The sequence below is a fragment of the Onychostoma macrolepis genome, chromosome 11 (assembly GCF_012432095.1).
Source record: "Onychostoma macrolepis isolate SWU-2019 chromosome 11, ASM1243209v1, whole genome shotgun sequence".
NCBI classification, from domain to species: domain Eukaryota; kingdom Metazoa; phylum Chordata; class Actinopteri; order Cypriniformes; family Cyprinidae; genus Onychostoma; species Onychostoma macrolepis.
Window position 1 is genome coordinate 7,156,064 of NC_081165.1, and position 16,261 is coordinate 7,172,324.

Genomic DNA, 16,261 nt, shown 5'->3' on the forward strand with positions numbered 1-16,261 from the left:
TTTAAATTACATTACACTATTAAAAAGCAATTTTTGAGCACCTGAATCCACCTTTCTGTAACGGTACGTCAGACAGAGTGGGATCCATAAGCAGCTTTGAGTAAACCAACAGACAAAGTCAAAATGCCAGCAAACAGTACTGGAGGAGGCTAGGCAGAGACAGAGTAGCAGGGCAAACAAAGATCAGAGCAGGCGGCAAGAAATCAAAGTAAAGTTTACCAAGACAAGGCAGGTGGAGAACAATCACAAGGTCAGTGGGCAAAACAATACTTCACGTAGATCAGAGTGTGAGTGCTGCTTATGTGTGGGAGATAATGAGGGACAGGTGTAGCAGGGTGATTGGCCCAGGTAAGTGGGATCATGGGAAACTGAGTCCGGGCAAAATGAGATCAGAATTCGGGCGATAGTTCCCTCTGGTGGCGAGAAGAAGGTAATGCCGGAGTTCCGTTCGTAACAGAGCCCTCCCCCTGTGAGCGGCTCCTGACACGAGGAGGCAAGCGGCGCCGGGGTCTTCCTCGAGGTCGGGGGGCTGGTCTTTCCGGGTGGTTCCAGTAGGATCTCAAAAACCGGATTACGTCCTGATTGAGTCGTTCTGACTGCCCGTTAGATTGGGGAGGGTAGCCTGACGTGAGACTGATATTAATGTTAAGGTGCCTGAAGAAAGCGGACCAGACCCGTGAGGTGAACTGGGGACCCCGGTCTGACACACGGTCTGTCCTCTGGGAGACCTGATTGCACAACAGTTCGGCGGTCTCGAAGGCAGTGGGCAGTGGAAGTAGCCGACAGGCCTTGGAGAATCGATCTACGATCGTCAGGATGGTGGTGTTGCCTTTTGAGTTGGGCAAATCTGTGATGAAGTCAATCGCGATGTGAGACCAGGGTCGTTGTGTGGGTAGTGGTTTGAGCAGGCCTGCCGGGAGCTATCTGAGGGTCTTTGAAGAGATGCAGGTATTGCATTGTTTGATAAATTGGGTGGTGTCAGCCGATAATGTAGGCCACCAAAAGCGGTTTCTGAGCCGATGTTCAGTAGCGGTTATGCCAGGGTGACCGGAACTAGGTGTGAAATGTACCTGCGTGAGCACTCGTTGTCGGAGGGGTTCAGGAACAAAAGTTAGATTAGCTGGGCACTCAGTGCGGGCCTGAATCTGTTGGTTCATCTGCTCAATCTCAGTCATTATGTCCCATTGCACGGGAGCCACCAGTAACTTGGTAGGCGGAATGTTATCACCGGTGCCAGTCTGAATACTGTTCTCCATCTGACGTGAGAGCGTCGGCCTTTGTGTTCTTGGTGCCCGGCCTGTAAATCGAAATCTTGTGAAGAATAATGCCCACCTAGCCTGCCGTGGGTTGAGTCGCTTGGCAGAACGTAGATACTCTAGGTTCTTGTGGTCCGTTAGCACCACAAATGGGTGAGTAGCGCCCTCTAGCCAGTGGCGCCATTCCTCCAGAGCGAGTTTCATGGCCAAGAGCTCACGATTGCCCACATCATAGTTTCTTTCAGCCGCAGACAACTTTCGAGAAAAGAAAGCACAGGGGAATATTTTGGAAGGCTCACCATGTCGTTGCGAGAGGATTGCCCCTACCCCAGAGTTAGAGGCATCGACCTCGACGATGAATTGGCGGTCGGGGTCTGGATGCTTAAGGATGGGAGCAGACGTGAAGCGGGTCTTTAGTTCCAGGAATGATGTGCTTGTCTGGTGAAATTCGCATTTCTCCAGCTTGGCGTTGAGCTGGTGTTGCATCAGACGTTTAAGAACTGCCCGAACGTGTTGGACGTGTTCCTTGATAGTGTTGGAATAGATCAGGATGTCGTCGATGTAGATGATCACCCATTTGTCGAGTATGTCCCGTAAAATGTAATTCATGAATGACTGGAAGACTGAAGGACTGTTTGCAAGGCCAAACGGCATAACCCGATATTTGTAATGCCCACTAGTGGTGGAAAATGCCGTCTTCCATTCATCTCCCTTTCTGATACGGATGAGATTATAAGCGTTGCGGAGATCTAACTTGGTGTATAACCAAGTTACTAAGGGCAGCAGGAACTAGTGGCAATGGATAACGGAACTTGATAGTATTGTCATTAAGGTCCCGGTAATCGATGCATGGCCGCAATCCTCCATCTCTCTTCTTTACGAAGAAGAAGCCTGCTGACGCAGGAGATGTCGACGGTCTAATGAATCCCTTGGCCAACTCCTCTTCAATATACTGCTTCATGGCTGCAGTCTCTGGCTGAGAGAGCGGAAAAATCCTACCCTTGGGGGGAGTGGTACCTGGGATGAGCTCAATGGCGCAATCTACAGATCTGTGTAAAGATCTTTTCTTGCTGAAAGCCTCCGCGAGGTCTGCGTACTCAGACAGCAAATCTGGGATGTCTGTGTTCAGTTCTGGTAATGCTTTAGGTTGAGATATTTTCAGCAGACAGTGCTCCTGGCATGTTGACCCCCATTCCGTTATTTGCCCCTCTCTCCAGGAGATTTGTGGGTTGTGAGTACGTAGCCAGGGAAGGATAAGGATAAGAGGATGGTTGGGTGACTGGATGACATAAAACTGAATGGTCTCCGTGTGTAAGGTTCCAAGTTGCATCTTGATTTCCTCGGTGAGGGGGCAAATCCTTCCCTCACCGAGTGGGTGGCCGTCTAGCGCTTACACTGCCAAGGAGGAGTTACAATTGGTTAGTTTCAAATGGTATTGTTGAACAAATTCGGCAGATACAAAATTCCCAGCCGCCCCTGAGTGTAAAAGTGCCGTCGTTTGAATTACTTTAGCCTGGATGGTTAACGTGACTGGCAATTTGAGACTAGAGGTTAAGGAACTTGTAGTAACATTCGCACTCACCGATCTTGGGCTGGTAGCCGGACGAACTGTGCATGTTGCCTTAACATGGCCGGCCTGACTGCAGTAAAGGCATAACTGGTTCTGCATGCGGTGCTCTCTCTCTTGGGGAGTCAGGTGAGTAAATCCCAGCTGCATGGGTTCGTCTGCTGGGCTGGGTTCGGGAATGGCACGAGGTGTGGAGCGGCCTGGGCGGCGTGATCGGATGAGGTTATCAACGTGAACGGTTAAGTCCATGAATTCTCTCAGATTTCTCCCCTTGTCACGGCACGCCAGCTCGGATTGCAGTTCAGCATTCAATCCCTTCCTGAAAAGGAGCTTGAGAGTATCCTCTACCCACGTCGTTTGAGCTGCCAACGTTCTGAATGATAGGGCATACTCTGCAGCTGATCTCCTTCCCTGACAGAGAGTTAACAGTTGCTCTCCCGCACTCTTGCCCTCAGCGGAGTGTTCAGAAACCTCCCTGAAGTCCCGGAGGAAGGAGTCAAAGGTGGGGAAAGCTGATCCATCATCTCTCCAGTTCTTAACACTTTCACCCCTAAACTGATTTAAATGTCGCAATAGGTCACGTGAGAGCCGATGGCATCACTGATGTTTCAGGATTCCCACGCGTCCTAGAAAACCTGGAAAACGGATGACTAATGTTCCAGTTCTGGAAAACACATGGAAAATGAGAGAAAATGTAAAATATCATGGAAAATTTTGTAGTTGTCCTGAAAAATATTATTTAAAAAATGTAATTGTTTTCCTCTAGCCAAGAATGAACAGTTCACCACTGGCCCAAAACAATTAATGTTGGAAGAAATTACGCAATACGTTCTTTAGAAATTGCTTTTTTTAATTTGTAATACATTTTAAAGCAATAATTTTAAATATTTGAATGTCAATATTTAAAAATATATTTTTCTTTAATATTATTAGCATTAATAATTAACTGATTTAATTTATTTTCAAATAGGTAAATAAAATAATTAAATACTGCTATGCTTTTTTGCTATGGTATTGAAATTGGTTCTAAGATTTTGTTGTGATGAATACTTAGGAGGCTCATTTCATAGTTTTATAGTCATGGCCATAAACTATATGAGAGAGGAATATATTACTTTAGGGTGTGATCCATGTCCTTAATTTCTGCCATAATTACATTACAAATGTCCTGGAGAAGTCCTTGAAGTCCTGGAAAATGAGACATTTCTTGATCTCACAAGACAATAACATTTCTCAGAAATATCTCATTACCTCATTTCCAATGCTTTCAGTAAATTTATCTTGATGTGTTAAAAAAAAGACAATATTTTGAGTTTCCATCATGGAAAGATGTGGTCATGATTGTTTTCTCCCTGTGGCGTGCCACAATGACAAAATCATCTCATTGTCTCCAAAACAGACATCATTCTTCCTTTAGTTTACAGATTCTCTATTTGTTTAGGGCAAATAATCTCATGGTAGATGATGAACTATCATGATCAAAGCATTAGATTGCTGCTGAAATGTTTTGCTTCATTGTAAGAGTCTTAGTATGACATGGCAATGTTGCTATGGAAACAGTTTTCTATGTTGGCACAGTGAATGAGCACATCCTCATTGAGAGCAGGAGCAGCACATCACACACTAGACAGACAGATACATAGATAGACAGACGGATGGGTGGATGGATGGATGGATGGATGGATCTCTTCCTGTGTTAATGCTGCTGTGTGTGTTTGGCTGTAGGTGGTGGGCTCGTCGATGCAGCTGATTGGAGATCACCAGCTGGAGGACCGTCAGCTGATTGCTGCCATCGTTCTGGCCAAGATGAACCAAGACTCGGGCCGCACAACAGCTCGATCCCCACAGAGACCTCCGACCACTGTACAACCTGCACAAGTACGGTTTTCACACCCCACTGCTACTGCACTGCAACACCACAAGAGACGTACCAGAAATATTTCACTCAGAGTGTAGTGCTCCTAAGAAAGTGTGACTGGCATTCAGCACCACTACACTTTACACTTTCTTCGAAAAACCACTATTTGAATGTTTATTTTACTGAAATCCTTCTGATTTGTCACTTGGGTAATAATTCAGAACACAATGTACAGTATATCCTCAGATTCACTGCAACATTAACACATAAGAACTGTTTGGGGCGACCAATTAAATAACAAATTCACAGCAAACTGCACAAAACATAAAAATATATGCAGTATTTTAACAACTTTTTCACAACTCTTTTTGGCTGCATTTAACCTAAAATGTAAACTTTGTCATCATTTACTTACAGAAACCTGTATGCATTTGTTTTAAAGACTTTTTTTGTCTGTACAATTATAGTCAGTTGGGTCCAAAACAACACGGGACGTCAATGACTTTAAATGTATGGGGAAAAAACATGGAGACATCTTCTTTTAAAAAAAAATCATACAGGTTTGGAACAACATGAGGATGAGTAAATAATGACAGAATTGTTTTTTTTTTTAGGTGAACTGTCCCTTTAAATTAGCAAAGTTTCTGTGGCTGTTTTCACTCTTTCTGTCTAGTGTCGCCCCCTTGTGTGGAATCAGTAGAAATGCGCTAAGACCGAAAAACATTTGAGTATGTTTGTTTGTTTGTGTGTGTCTACAGAGCGCTGCCTTAAAAGAAAGCCTGACTGACCCCAGCAAGACCCTCGGCCAGCGACCCCCTCCACAAGGTTGTTTACAGTATATTCTCGACTGTAACGGAGTTGCAGTCGGACCAAAACAAGTCCAGGCAAAATGATTTTCACTGCCACAATTCCAGATACACGGTTCAGCCCACAATAAAACGAAAGCTCAGTTCACTGCTGCCGGTTGAGGTTAAGATAGTGACAGACGCAGTAGTTTGGAGCTTGTGCTCTTCAGAATCTGCCTTGACTGTGTCGTTCTATGAAGTGTTTTTCTGTACTGTTCACTTTTCTGTCCTCGTTTGCTTCTGATGGCTGCATTCGTTTCCTTTGTTAGTCGTGTGGTTTCCAGGGTTGTCAGCTAAAGAACAATTCTAACTGTGCCTACGCAAAGTCCAGTGCTGTGGTGTCTCGTGTGGTCAATATGTACTATGAAAGTTTGTTGACCTTTTGTACAACCTATTTCAGTAAGGGTAGTTCCTAATCGTCTAGCTGAGATTTCTTTGCTTTCGGATGTGTGTTGTAACATTTGTGTGTGCGTGCTATATGTGTGATGTTGATGTGTTTTTTTAATTATTATTTAAATGTAGTGTTTGTGGTTTTGCATGAGTGATGTGCAAGCAAGCTTGCTGTAAGTCCATGTGTTTACATGCTGAATACACAACAGGTGTATTCAATAACTTTGTTTTTTTAAAAATAAGATGTGTGGTTTTACTATTTCCAGCATGGTTTCTAAAGAGGTGTCAGAAGGTAGTTCTTTGGAATTGTTTGAAACTGTCTTAAACATTTGTTTTCTCGAGGTTACCAAAAAGATTTTCTTTCAGGCTGATGAACTGTAAACAGATAACCACGAGGAGCCATAAAACTGAATAGCCATTACATTCCAAACTTAAGCCAGTCAATTTTAGGATCAGGTTTAAGGAAGGTTTCAGAATAGGAGGCTAGATTTAGCAGATGAGTCCTTCCTCCCATGACGTCCTGACTGTCAGCTTATGTTATATATCCTTCTGAGCAATACAAAACCTACTGTAGTGAAATTGTCAAAATGGGTGAATCACAAGAAACCTGTCAAGAATGTGTCATGTTAATATATCACCCCCAAAATCAAAAGAGTAAATAAGACCTTATATTTTGCATAATGAAAATAAAGCCTATTTTAAAACCATTGAGGTTTTTTGCATTGCAGTTTAGCATTATTTTCATGATGATTGGGATGATATCACAGCATATTAGCTGTACTGCCTTTCATTTCTGACCATTTAAATGCAAAACACTTTGTAGTATAAAATCTGGATTCGTTACAGTAATGAGATTTTTTCATTTTGTTAAATGGGTTTCTTTTGATTTTGTCGTGAAATGTGACCTGGACGTGTTTTTGTGACATTCACCCAAATAAGAAAGCAAATTTATTTTGAGAGATCTCTTAAAGTAATCTTATGACTGTTTACAAACTGATTTGATTTTTTCTCTCACAGCCATCATCTGTGCGTCATGAATGCAATGCAATTTCACAGTATCGCTAGAGGTACCACTTTTTAGCCATTCAGTGGAGTCACTGTTTTTTATGCAAAGACATTCAATTACATAAGCTAATATAGTGATATGGATTTGGCCTTGACATTTAGTAATGCAATATTTCACTTTTCCAGTTATGAAGACATGATTCTTAGTGTTCTTGGACAAGACTGAATATGTACAAGAGAGATGTCTGGGGTGTTATCAGTGTAGTGCCTGTTCTGTATATTGACGTTTTTAACTGTTTTATCAACATGCAAGATGGTATCTATAATGCGCAAGAGGTATCTATGTTCAGAGTTTAAAATATGTCCTTATATTGCATGGGAAGTGTTTACTTAAGTATATTTGCATGCATTACCAAAGAGTGGAAAAATCTGAAATATTTTTTGTGTGAAAAGTATACCTAATGGAATCAATGAATGTACTCGTGATTCTTGTGAAGAATCAGATCTCCATCGCTATATGCTGATGTAGCGTCCCATAGTGTGCTCTGACTTTATACCCATTGACTTGGGTTGATTAGGCTTTGCTGATGTCACTGCCTCTTTAAATCCAGTACTTGGGTTTTACCTGTGATTATTGTCTGATATAGATCTAGTCTTTCCCCCTTATGTCCAAAGTAATAAAGCTCCCATTTTCCAGACTTACTGTTCTGTGTTACTGAATGATATTTTTGTTAGCCTCATTTCAAATGGAATACCCTTTATGAAAGGCATGAGATTCTTCTGAGTGTCTTTGTAAACTAAAAAGGGTCAATCCCAGTGTATGTTCATTTATAGCGAAATAGCAAGAAACATAATCAAGTATTTTTAAACAAACAAGCAGAACCACAAGACACACCTCACTCACTCGATCATTACGTAATTCTCTCTCATACTCAAAGAATCTCCCACATTTTACCTGCTCCTGCATGTATCCCAATTATCCCTTATGTTTGTTATGCACTGTATAAAGAACACTGATTTTGTATAAAACGTACAACAAAGTATATCTCAAACAAGGCCAGGGGTGAAAACAAAAAGATATGTGGTCTTTGTTTTAAAGAAGGCGCATGCAGCCTCTGGGTCTTGGTTCTTTTGTATGCATGATCTGTTGCTGTGAACCTGCAGCTATTACTCTTCACGTCCACACCTATGATACTGCTGCAAGCTAACTGTCCCGTCTGCTTGTTTGGAGTAAAAACTTTTTTTTTTTTCTTTTGTGGACATGACTATTCTTACCTTGGGCATTACCCTTTGTATGGTTACTTTGGCCAGTCTTGGGGGCACCTTAATTTTTATCATAAATCATGCAAAGTTTCCGGTGCTGGATTTAAAACCTTCTTGCAAGCCTCAACATGTAAAAATGTTATAATATGATGACTCTCTTTTGTACTAAACCTAGGGGGGGCAGTGAAACCCCAAGACCCACAACCTAAGAGTCAAGAACCTACACCTGAGCCAGTCCCTGCCCAGGAGCCTGTGCCCAAAGCAGGCCCTACCCCAACTCTACCGCCCACCACGCAGCAGCCCAAAGCCCAGGCTCAAGCAGCACCTGAACCCACTCCAGGGAAGCCAAAGGAACTGCCCCCAAAACCCCAACCTCCCAAACCACTTCCCCCAAAGCCTGTGCCTCCAGTTCGGAGGAACTCCAAGCCTCAGCTCCAACCCAAACCCCAGACCCCACCTCCCACCAAGGCCCAACCGAAAGCTCAACTGGGCGACACAGATCAGAATCTTGGGCAAACCCAGCCAGATCCAGTCCCTGCTCAAGAGCAATCCCCAGCCAAAGGTCCTGTTAAACCCCCGTCACCAGCTAAGCCTCAGCTCCAGCCTAAACCAGTGTTCAGAGAGCAAGTCAAACCTGAAGCCCGAGCTCAGACTACTGCTCCATCTGAAGCCCCTGTTAGAGCAACTCCTTCCCCTGCTCCCGCCCCGGCCCCGGCCCCGGCCCAACCTACCCCAGCGAAACCCACCCAATCTCAGCCTCCTGTGGAGGAACAGCCTGCACCCCAGCAGAAGTCAAGCCATCCTCTGTTGAAGTAAGCATCTTTTCACTTGGAGATCACTTGCTGCAAGGCATGTAACTTTGAGTAAGAAACCATTCTGCAATTCCTGGAGGGCCACTGTCCTGCAGAGTTTAGCCCCAACCTTAATTAAAAATACCTGAACCAACAAATCAATGTCTTCAAACTCTCAAGAAACTTCCACGCAAGAGCTGACAGGAGCTAAACTCTGCAGGACGCTGGCCCTCCAAAAGCAGGACAGGACACCACTGTCCTGCATTAGGGTGCTTCTCCTGGAGAAATGGGCTAAATCCCATACATGCATGCTATACAAAATACATACTATATGCTAGTGGTGGTTAACATGAACTTTGACCTATAAAGTAGCCAGTATGCCTAAAGCCCAAAGTGTCCTTCATTTATGTACGCGTATGCCTTTCAAAGTGTACTCCATTTGATGGGCGCGAACGCGGGCGTCTGCTCTATTTTTCCTAATAATTTATGACTGATGACAAATATTTTTGAACTCTTTTAAACCAAAGCTGGGTTATCCCATAACCTCTCACTCACAAGTACTTGTCAATGCAGCTGTCTGTTGTTGTTGCAGTCTCCGCTAATTTGTTGTTGTTGTTGTTCTGTCTCTTTAAATTTGTTCTCTACTGTGAAACAACAGCCTGGGCCAGTGTTGCCACCTTGTGGAACAACTGATTACTGCAAAACAAATTCAATGCACATATGCATCCTGCACGTACGTGCGCGGTTATAAAAATAGAGTGGCGCGCATACAGTACACGCATACTATTCTGATGATGAAATCTGCGTCATGCACACTGTAAACCATCCCCCGCATAAGCGTAAAAAGTGATGTGTACTTTAGGCTTCACACGCTCTATGCGCTGTCCCTCGCTTACGCATAAAAAGTGAAGTACACTTTGGGCTTAAGTCGAAGAAACAGTGCAAATCCGTTCTCTTGCATATCAAAACCTTTGCATGCTATTTTCAATGTACTACCCTGCTAAAAAACTACAGCATATGTTTGTTTGGTATATTTTGAAGCATGGCAGCTGGTTTAAGCAGGTCCTTGATTGGTCCTTAGCTGGTTAGCTGGTTATGAGGTAGTCCTGAGCAGCTTAAACCAGCACATGACCAGCTTAAACTGGCTCAAACAAGCTACCATGCTTCAAAACATACCTAAACAGCATATGCTGTTTTTTTCAGCAGGGCATGTTTTGGGACCCGCTAATCCTAACGTAGCATAGTATATAGGACGGACAGTATGCGAGTTGGAACGCAGTCCTACCTTCCTGCAGGGATCAGCTCTGCTCCACCAAACCTGCTTGTGCTTTTCCATTGAAAATGAATCCTGTGACTGGCCTGGTTCAGAGCTGAAAACTCTGCAGGAAGGTACATCTCCATGATTGGGACTGAGCTCCTCTGCCTTCAACACCTTACTCTCGTGTTCATTGAAATTACACGACTACCCAAACAAAGGCGTAACTTCAAAAACGATCTAAACTTGCCTTCTGCTTTTCCCACTGTTTTGCAGCAAATCCCAGTCCTTGACCAACGCCTTCAATGCCTTTGGCGAGACTTTCCGCTCCAGCAACGAGGATGAAGCTAAGGCGGAGACCATTCGAAACTTGCGAAAGTCTTTTGCAAGCCTGTTCTCTGACTAATGGCAAAACCCCGCAGCCGAAAGGTGGCCAGGCACTCGAGTGACCGATATGCATCCTGGTCTGAGGTTAATTCCATGTAGCTGTGTACATTTAACCCCTCCTCCCAACTCTGCTGTAATTATCCGAGTGTTAATTGAGAAGGTTAGAGTGATGTACAGTGATTGTTCTCGCGAGATGTTGGTGTTTACGTTTTTTGAGTCGCTCTGCTCTGAAACACTGGGATTTAAATGAGGAGGGGATGGCTCTTAAGCAATCAGTTACAGGAGGCTGGAGTATGCAGAATTCGTCTATAGCCCCTCGATGTTGTAGCTGTATCGTGATAGTGTGTTTTCTTTACCCGGAGACAAATATTTGTGACTAGTTTCCCTTGTTTATCCCCTGTAGTGTGTGTGTGTGCGTGTAACTAGTTGATGTGTTGTAAGCATTAGCCAGTGAGACTTTAGTTCAACAATACCTCGGGATCTTTATAAAAGCACTTTCCTCTTCAAGTTTCCTACAATAATCAATGCTTGGACTGGTCGGTTTCAATGCAGTGGTGGGATTTCAGTGGAACGCCTGGTGTTTTAGCGACATAGCTTGCATCCAGCACTTATCAACCTGTCAAGATATTCATGAGTGCCATGTTGATAGTATCTCTGCATATTGTATTGTACTGTATGTTTAACATCTCAGGAGTTTAATTTGAATATATGTTTATTCCGGCGTCACACTGTTCATGTTGTGTTTTCTTTGTGCACAGTACTATTGCTTTGCATGACCCGGTGATAATTGTTTTCCCTGTACAAGTGTCAATAAACATGTGGCGTATCATTCCACTGACATACCGGCGTGCTCTGTGCTCCGTTTGCAGTCTGCCCATTATATGTACATTCAGCTAAGCATCAAGTGGCCACACGTATTGTTGTGCATGTATCTGTAACCTTTTTGCAGTATTTGTTTGTTTCTTTGCATTTTTAGAACCAGAGGATCCGATCAGTAAGTGCAAACACCAATACCCTGGCCATTTGGTTTGCAATAGGTTATTATGCTTTGGGGAAACAAATCAAGATGTCCTTTTCATGTACTTTGCGACAAATAAATCTTTAATCTCATCTGAGCGATGGTAAAAGTGAGCTATTCATAATACGATTTGCCAGAAGGTGGCAGTAGATGACTAATGTTTTTGCTAACTGTTTATGGTTAAATGGTTAATGGTCAGCCTATGCCATCATAGCCCATCCAGAAAACCAAACTAACACCTTTATACAAAATATGAGTCGGGGAAATGTGCACCCTGAACTGCCTTGTCATTACCACTCATTTAACACCAGAATCAAGAGCTACACAGGTCTGATGATGATGTAAATCTACATTCCCATAAAAACATAAAGGGAAAATACAAATGTCTTGAAAACTAATAGTTCAACTTTAAATAATATTTTAAATGGGATGCATGCATGGTATCAGCACGTAATTGCAATCCCGCTAATGACACTAATATGTACACACAGCTCTCTGCCTTTTCTCTCAATGGTTTTGTCCAGTCATATGATTGATGATGTTAGAGCCAATCATGACGTCAAACCTCTTTCTTTATCTTTATCACACATTATCTAAACGTCTGATCATGTGAAACAATGAAACGATATTCTGTCATTTACTGTTATAACTATTACAGGGGATTTCGAAATGCAGCAGAGGCACAGAGTGAAGGTGAGAGATCTGCCCAGCGAGGAGACTTGACACGACCTGATGTAGTCTCAGTTACAAACACTGTTCGCCTTACTTCCTCAATAACACAAAACCAAACGCTATTATGTAGCCTATTGTTATTTTACATCTAACTGTACGAGTTCCAAAGTATCGATAAAAATGCTAAATGATATTTGGCTAAATGCCTAAATCCCCAGTTTTAGCGCTTGAAGCGTTTTTCGTGATCTCACCGGGTGCTGACAGGTGGAATAAAATCGGTAGTGCGTCGTTACGCAAACTTGGCGTAATGCAGTTAATTTGGCACAGATTTCTTTGGCTCTTCCGCATTGCTCCATGTGTTCCAAAGGTGTTCCTGATGGGAGGAGAAACCGAGTGGACGTGTCTCAAACCACACCGAGCTGTCTAACTAGACGCCATTGGAATTTTAGGCATTTTCAAATAATCCTTTTGAATATTTAGTGAAAACTTCAACGTATAATTTCGAATCTGAGTATTTAGAGTCATTTTGGGCATCGTGCGGATTTTTTAATATGTTTTGGCCATCATAGGTAGCTCTTTACGCAGTCTCACAGAATATTTTAAATCGTTAGTCACATTTAGAACAGTTTTTACAATCGTGTAGAAATACTTCATCTACATTATGTTTTAAAATAGAATAATTATACGCGTCGAATCTGTATGCAGCCTATCTATGTTGTTCAATATAATATTTAGCGATTTTCAATATAGACCTTTATTTAGACATCTATCGGGCACGTATTATTGTGTGTGTGCGAGAGAGCGCGCGCGCGTATAATCCCCAGGATAAACGCTGTCTAGGTAGGCAGCGCGCTAGGTTTTGAGACACCGTCGCTAGTTGTACAGTGCCCCGCGCATCTCTGCGCCTTGCAGAGCTCAACCCTGAGTCCTGTATCTATAACCCACACCGAGCTGAAGCTGTGGAGCTACAGCAGGAAAACTCCTGCGACTCTCACACTCAACAGCACACAGCAGCAGGAACTGTCTCTAGCGTCACCGAACACCTTCAAGAGACCCCCTACAGGTCAGTGCACTTCAAGACCACCTCTAGCGAGCAGCAGGTGAATACTGAAGAGAACAGTTCGTGTACTTTGTGTCTGCTAACTTGCATATATGTTGCACAGCCGTTTCAATTTTAAAAAGCCATCATTTACTTCGGGTAAGTGTGAATAAACAGCTTATGGTATTAAATTATATTAATAAATTGCATAAGGTAAACTTTTTGAGCTGAATTCTGAGAAACTTCGAATAAACTGATTTAGTTTGTGTGTTTAATAGTTGAGTTAATTTGATAGGTTTTGGTAGATTTCAACATTTAGGAAAGTTTGGTGTTTTGCATAGCTGCGCTTTATGAGTTAAGACACGTTATATATTAGATTTCACCAAAAATCATCTTCATTACCAGGCTTGATGTTTCTGTCTTATTTAGAGGAAAGCGTTTGACTGTTATAGTGCAGAATTTACAGTAAATATTGATTATTATAGAGGACTCAAAAAAATATCTGGATATTTTGGCTACACTGTTTAAATGTCATTGCTTTCCACATATTTAAAAACAAATAAATAAATAAAAATAGTAAAATGTTTGATAGATTTAAACGAATAAAACGATAGTGTTTATCTGTGGTTCCTCTGGTAGGACTCCTGTGTGAAACTGACTTCATACAGCCACTAAAAACACACCGAAAGAAAAGTCAAATTCGCTCCGACTCCTTCAGAATTAAAGAACAGATGGTACTTGATGTGATATTTTGTTGTAATGTTCAGATATGTTTCTCTTAAATGTACAAATCTGTCTAAATACTTTCTGGGGCCACTGTATGCTGCTTAGTTCAACATTTTCTTTATTTTTAACGTTATTATAAAGAGACCTCTACAGAGATGAGATTTTTCAGCAAACACAGCACAAACTGTATTTAAGCTGAGATTCAAATTTTGGTTTATGGAGTCTTAACTTTGCAGGTTTTGACTGAGTAAAAGTTCTGTGTCAAATTTACAGAAATATTTGCCACTTGTTAGATGCCTAAAATGGATTTAAGCATCATTATGGAGATCCACGTGTAAATATATGAAACCTCAGTGTTGTTTCCTATCCATTGTGTGCTCGCTGGGGTTTTGAGAAGCACTATTCTCTGTAAAGCTGCCCAGCGAACATACTCTTCAAACTATAGCTCTGTGTATGTAATGTCATATCACAATCTGCTATCATTACTATATGAATGTTTCAGCGTTCTAAAGACAGAAACACAATAATAATCTTTGACATTTGGTTATTATTTTAAACGTAAAACTGGATTTTTTTTGTTGGTTTGTTTATTGATTTGGCTGTTGATATTGCACAATATGAATTTGAACTAAAATATTATCTATTATAGATTATGATAGTGTGTTATCACTCTACGTAATGATGGCTGACATCTATTAGCAGAAGTTACATGAACTACAGTAGCATATCCATTAAAAAAATAATTTTGCCAACGTAAGCACTCTTTAATTCAAGAACTAAAGACAGATTCTTGTGACAGTCACAAATAGCGACTAACGCACATTGTCTGGCCTGCTGTTATTTAGGGAAATCAAAGAACCTTATGACATTTGTGACACGTAACACAAATTGCGAAATTAATATGAAAGAGAGGTCAGTAAATATCTAATTCTGCTTTACCAGTAAATCTGAGGTTAGCTTTGTCATTTGGCTCAGACTGTGCTTTTGTGTAGTAAGTAATCGTAAAAGTGGGAGGGCAAGAAGAAAAAAAAGGAGAGAAAAAAAACAGAAACTGAAAATCGAAATTGAAATGTTTTCACTTAGACTCTGAGTTCTGCCCGTAATTGTTGTGTTTTATTGTGATGTGTACGTTCATGTACAGTATGTTGTTTATGTGTGTGTTCGTCTTTGAATGTTTACATGTACAGTGGAGTCCAAAAGTCTGAGACTAGTGAAAATGTTTGTGTTTTCTATTTTAACGTGAATTTTCCATTACAAGCTGTATCATCAGAATGATGTATTATGATTTGAAATATAAATATGAATTCATGTTCGCCAACATGGTTTAAAAACGACATCTTGTGCTTCAGTGGAAGCAAGAACATTTTCTTAGTCAGCTAGAAATCCAAAAATATTTTTTATGTTTTTACGTTTTGTTTTTTTCTTTGGTTGAGTTAGATTTTGAATCCTGTATTTTCAACGTGTTTCAGTCGTTAGAAAGCTCAGGGAATGTACAGTATAGAGTGAAACAAATCTAGCCGTTTGAGATGAGACAGTCTGTCCTGTTATATAACTGAAGTGCACCGTGGTGGACTTTACCCTGTTGTCATAAACGTAAGGTGTGGAAATCGCAGCAGAAACCCTCTTTACACTGATTTTTAATGTAAAACTGCTTGCCACTTTGTGCTGCACTTGCTGCTGACAGATTCTTGCACTTTGCTCATTTAGTTTTGGTGCACTTAAAAATACTGAGACCTGAACGCTCAGTAAGAACCATTTTTACAGTACAGCTTTTTCAGTCTAAGCTCAGTACATTGTGTGTGCGTGTTTTTGTGTTTGTCTGCATGTGTGTGTGTGTGTGTGTGTGTACATTTACAGGAGTGGCTGTTTGGTTTCAGTGTAAAGATGATGGATTGCGTCTCTTTTGAAACGGTCCAGATATGCTTTAGTGTGTTATCTTGCACGTGTTCGCACACAGATTGCAGGATTATACAGAAGCATTGACTTCATTAGAGGCCGTAAGCCACACCTTATCCAAAGACACCTCCTTCGCTTTGCGTTTCAATGGGCTGGAACTTGAGTTCCAAGAACCAGTTATGGCACCATTGCATGCGTGGAGGAGGCATATACATCCATGGGCTGTATACAGTGTGTGTGTGTGTGTGTGTGTGTGTGTGTGCGTTCTTGAGCTCCAGTGTTGGTTTGTGAAG

General features: G+C 41.8%; 2 protein-coding genes across 2 annotated transcripts in view; both read left to right on the forward strand.

Annotated features, from left to right (window-relative positions):
- syn2b (synapsin IIb) overlaps window positions 1-11,460 on the forward strand; it is a 127,142-nt gene extending 115,682 nt beyond the window's left edge. The window contains exons 10-13 of the mRNA XM_058791244.1: window positions 4,549-4,701; window positions 5,440-5,506; window positions 8,360-8,996; window positions 10,507-11,460. Of these exons, the coding sequence (XP_058647227.1) occupies window positions 4,549-4,701; window positions 5,440-5,506; window positions 8,360-8,996; window positions 10,507-10,636 (987 nt within the window). The 3' untranslated portion in view covers window positions 10,637-11,460. The remainder of the gene's footprint in view (window positions 1-4,548; window positions 4,702-5,439; window positions 5,507-8,359; window positions 8,997-10,506) is intronic.
- Window positions 11,461-13,385: 1,925 nt separating this feature from the next.
- Window positions 13,386-16,261, forward strand: part of pparg (peroxisome proliferator-activated receptor gamma) — a 31,749-nt gene continuing 28,873 nt past the window's right edge. The window contains exon 1 of the mRNA XM_058791253.1: window positions 13,386-13,505. Coding sequence (XP_058647236.1) covers window positions 13,460-13,505 — 46 coding nt within the window. The 5' untranslated portion in view covers window positions 13,386-13,459. The remainder of the gene's footprint in view (window positions 13,506-16,261) is intronic.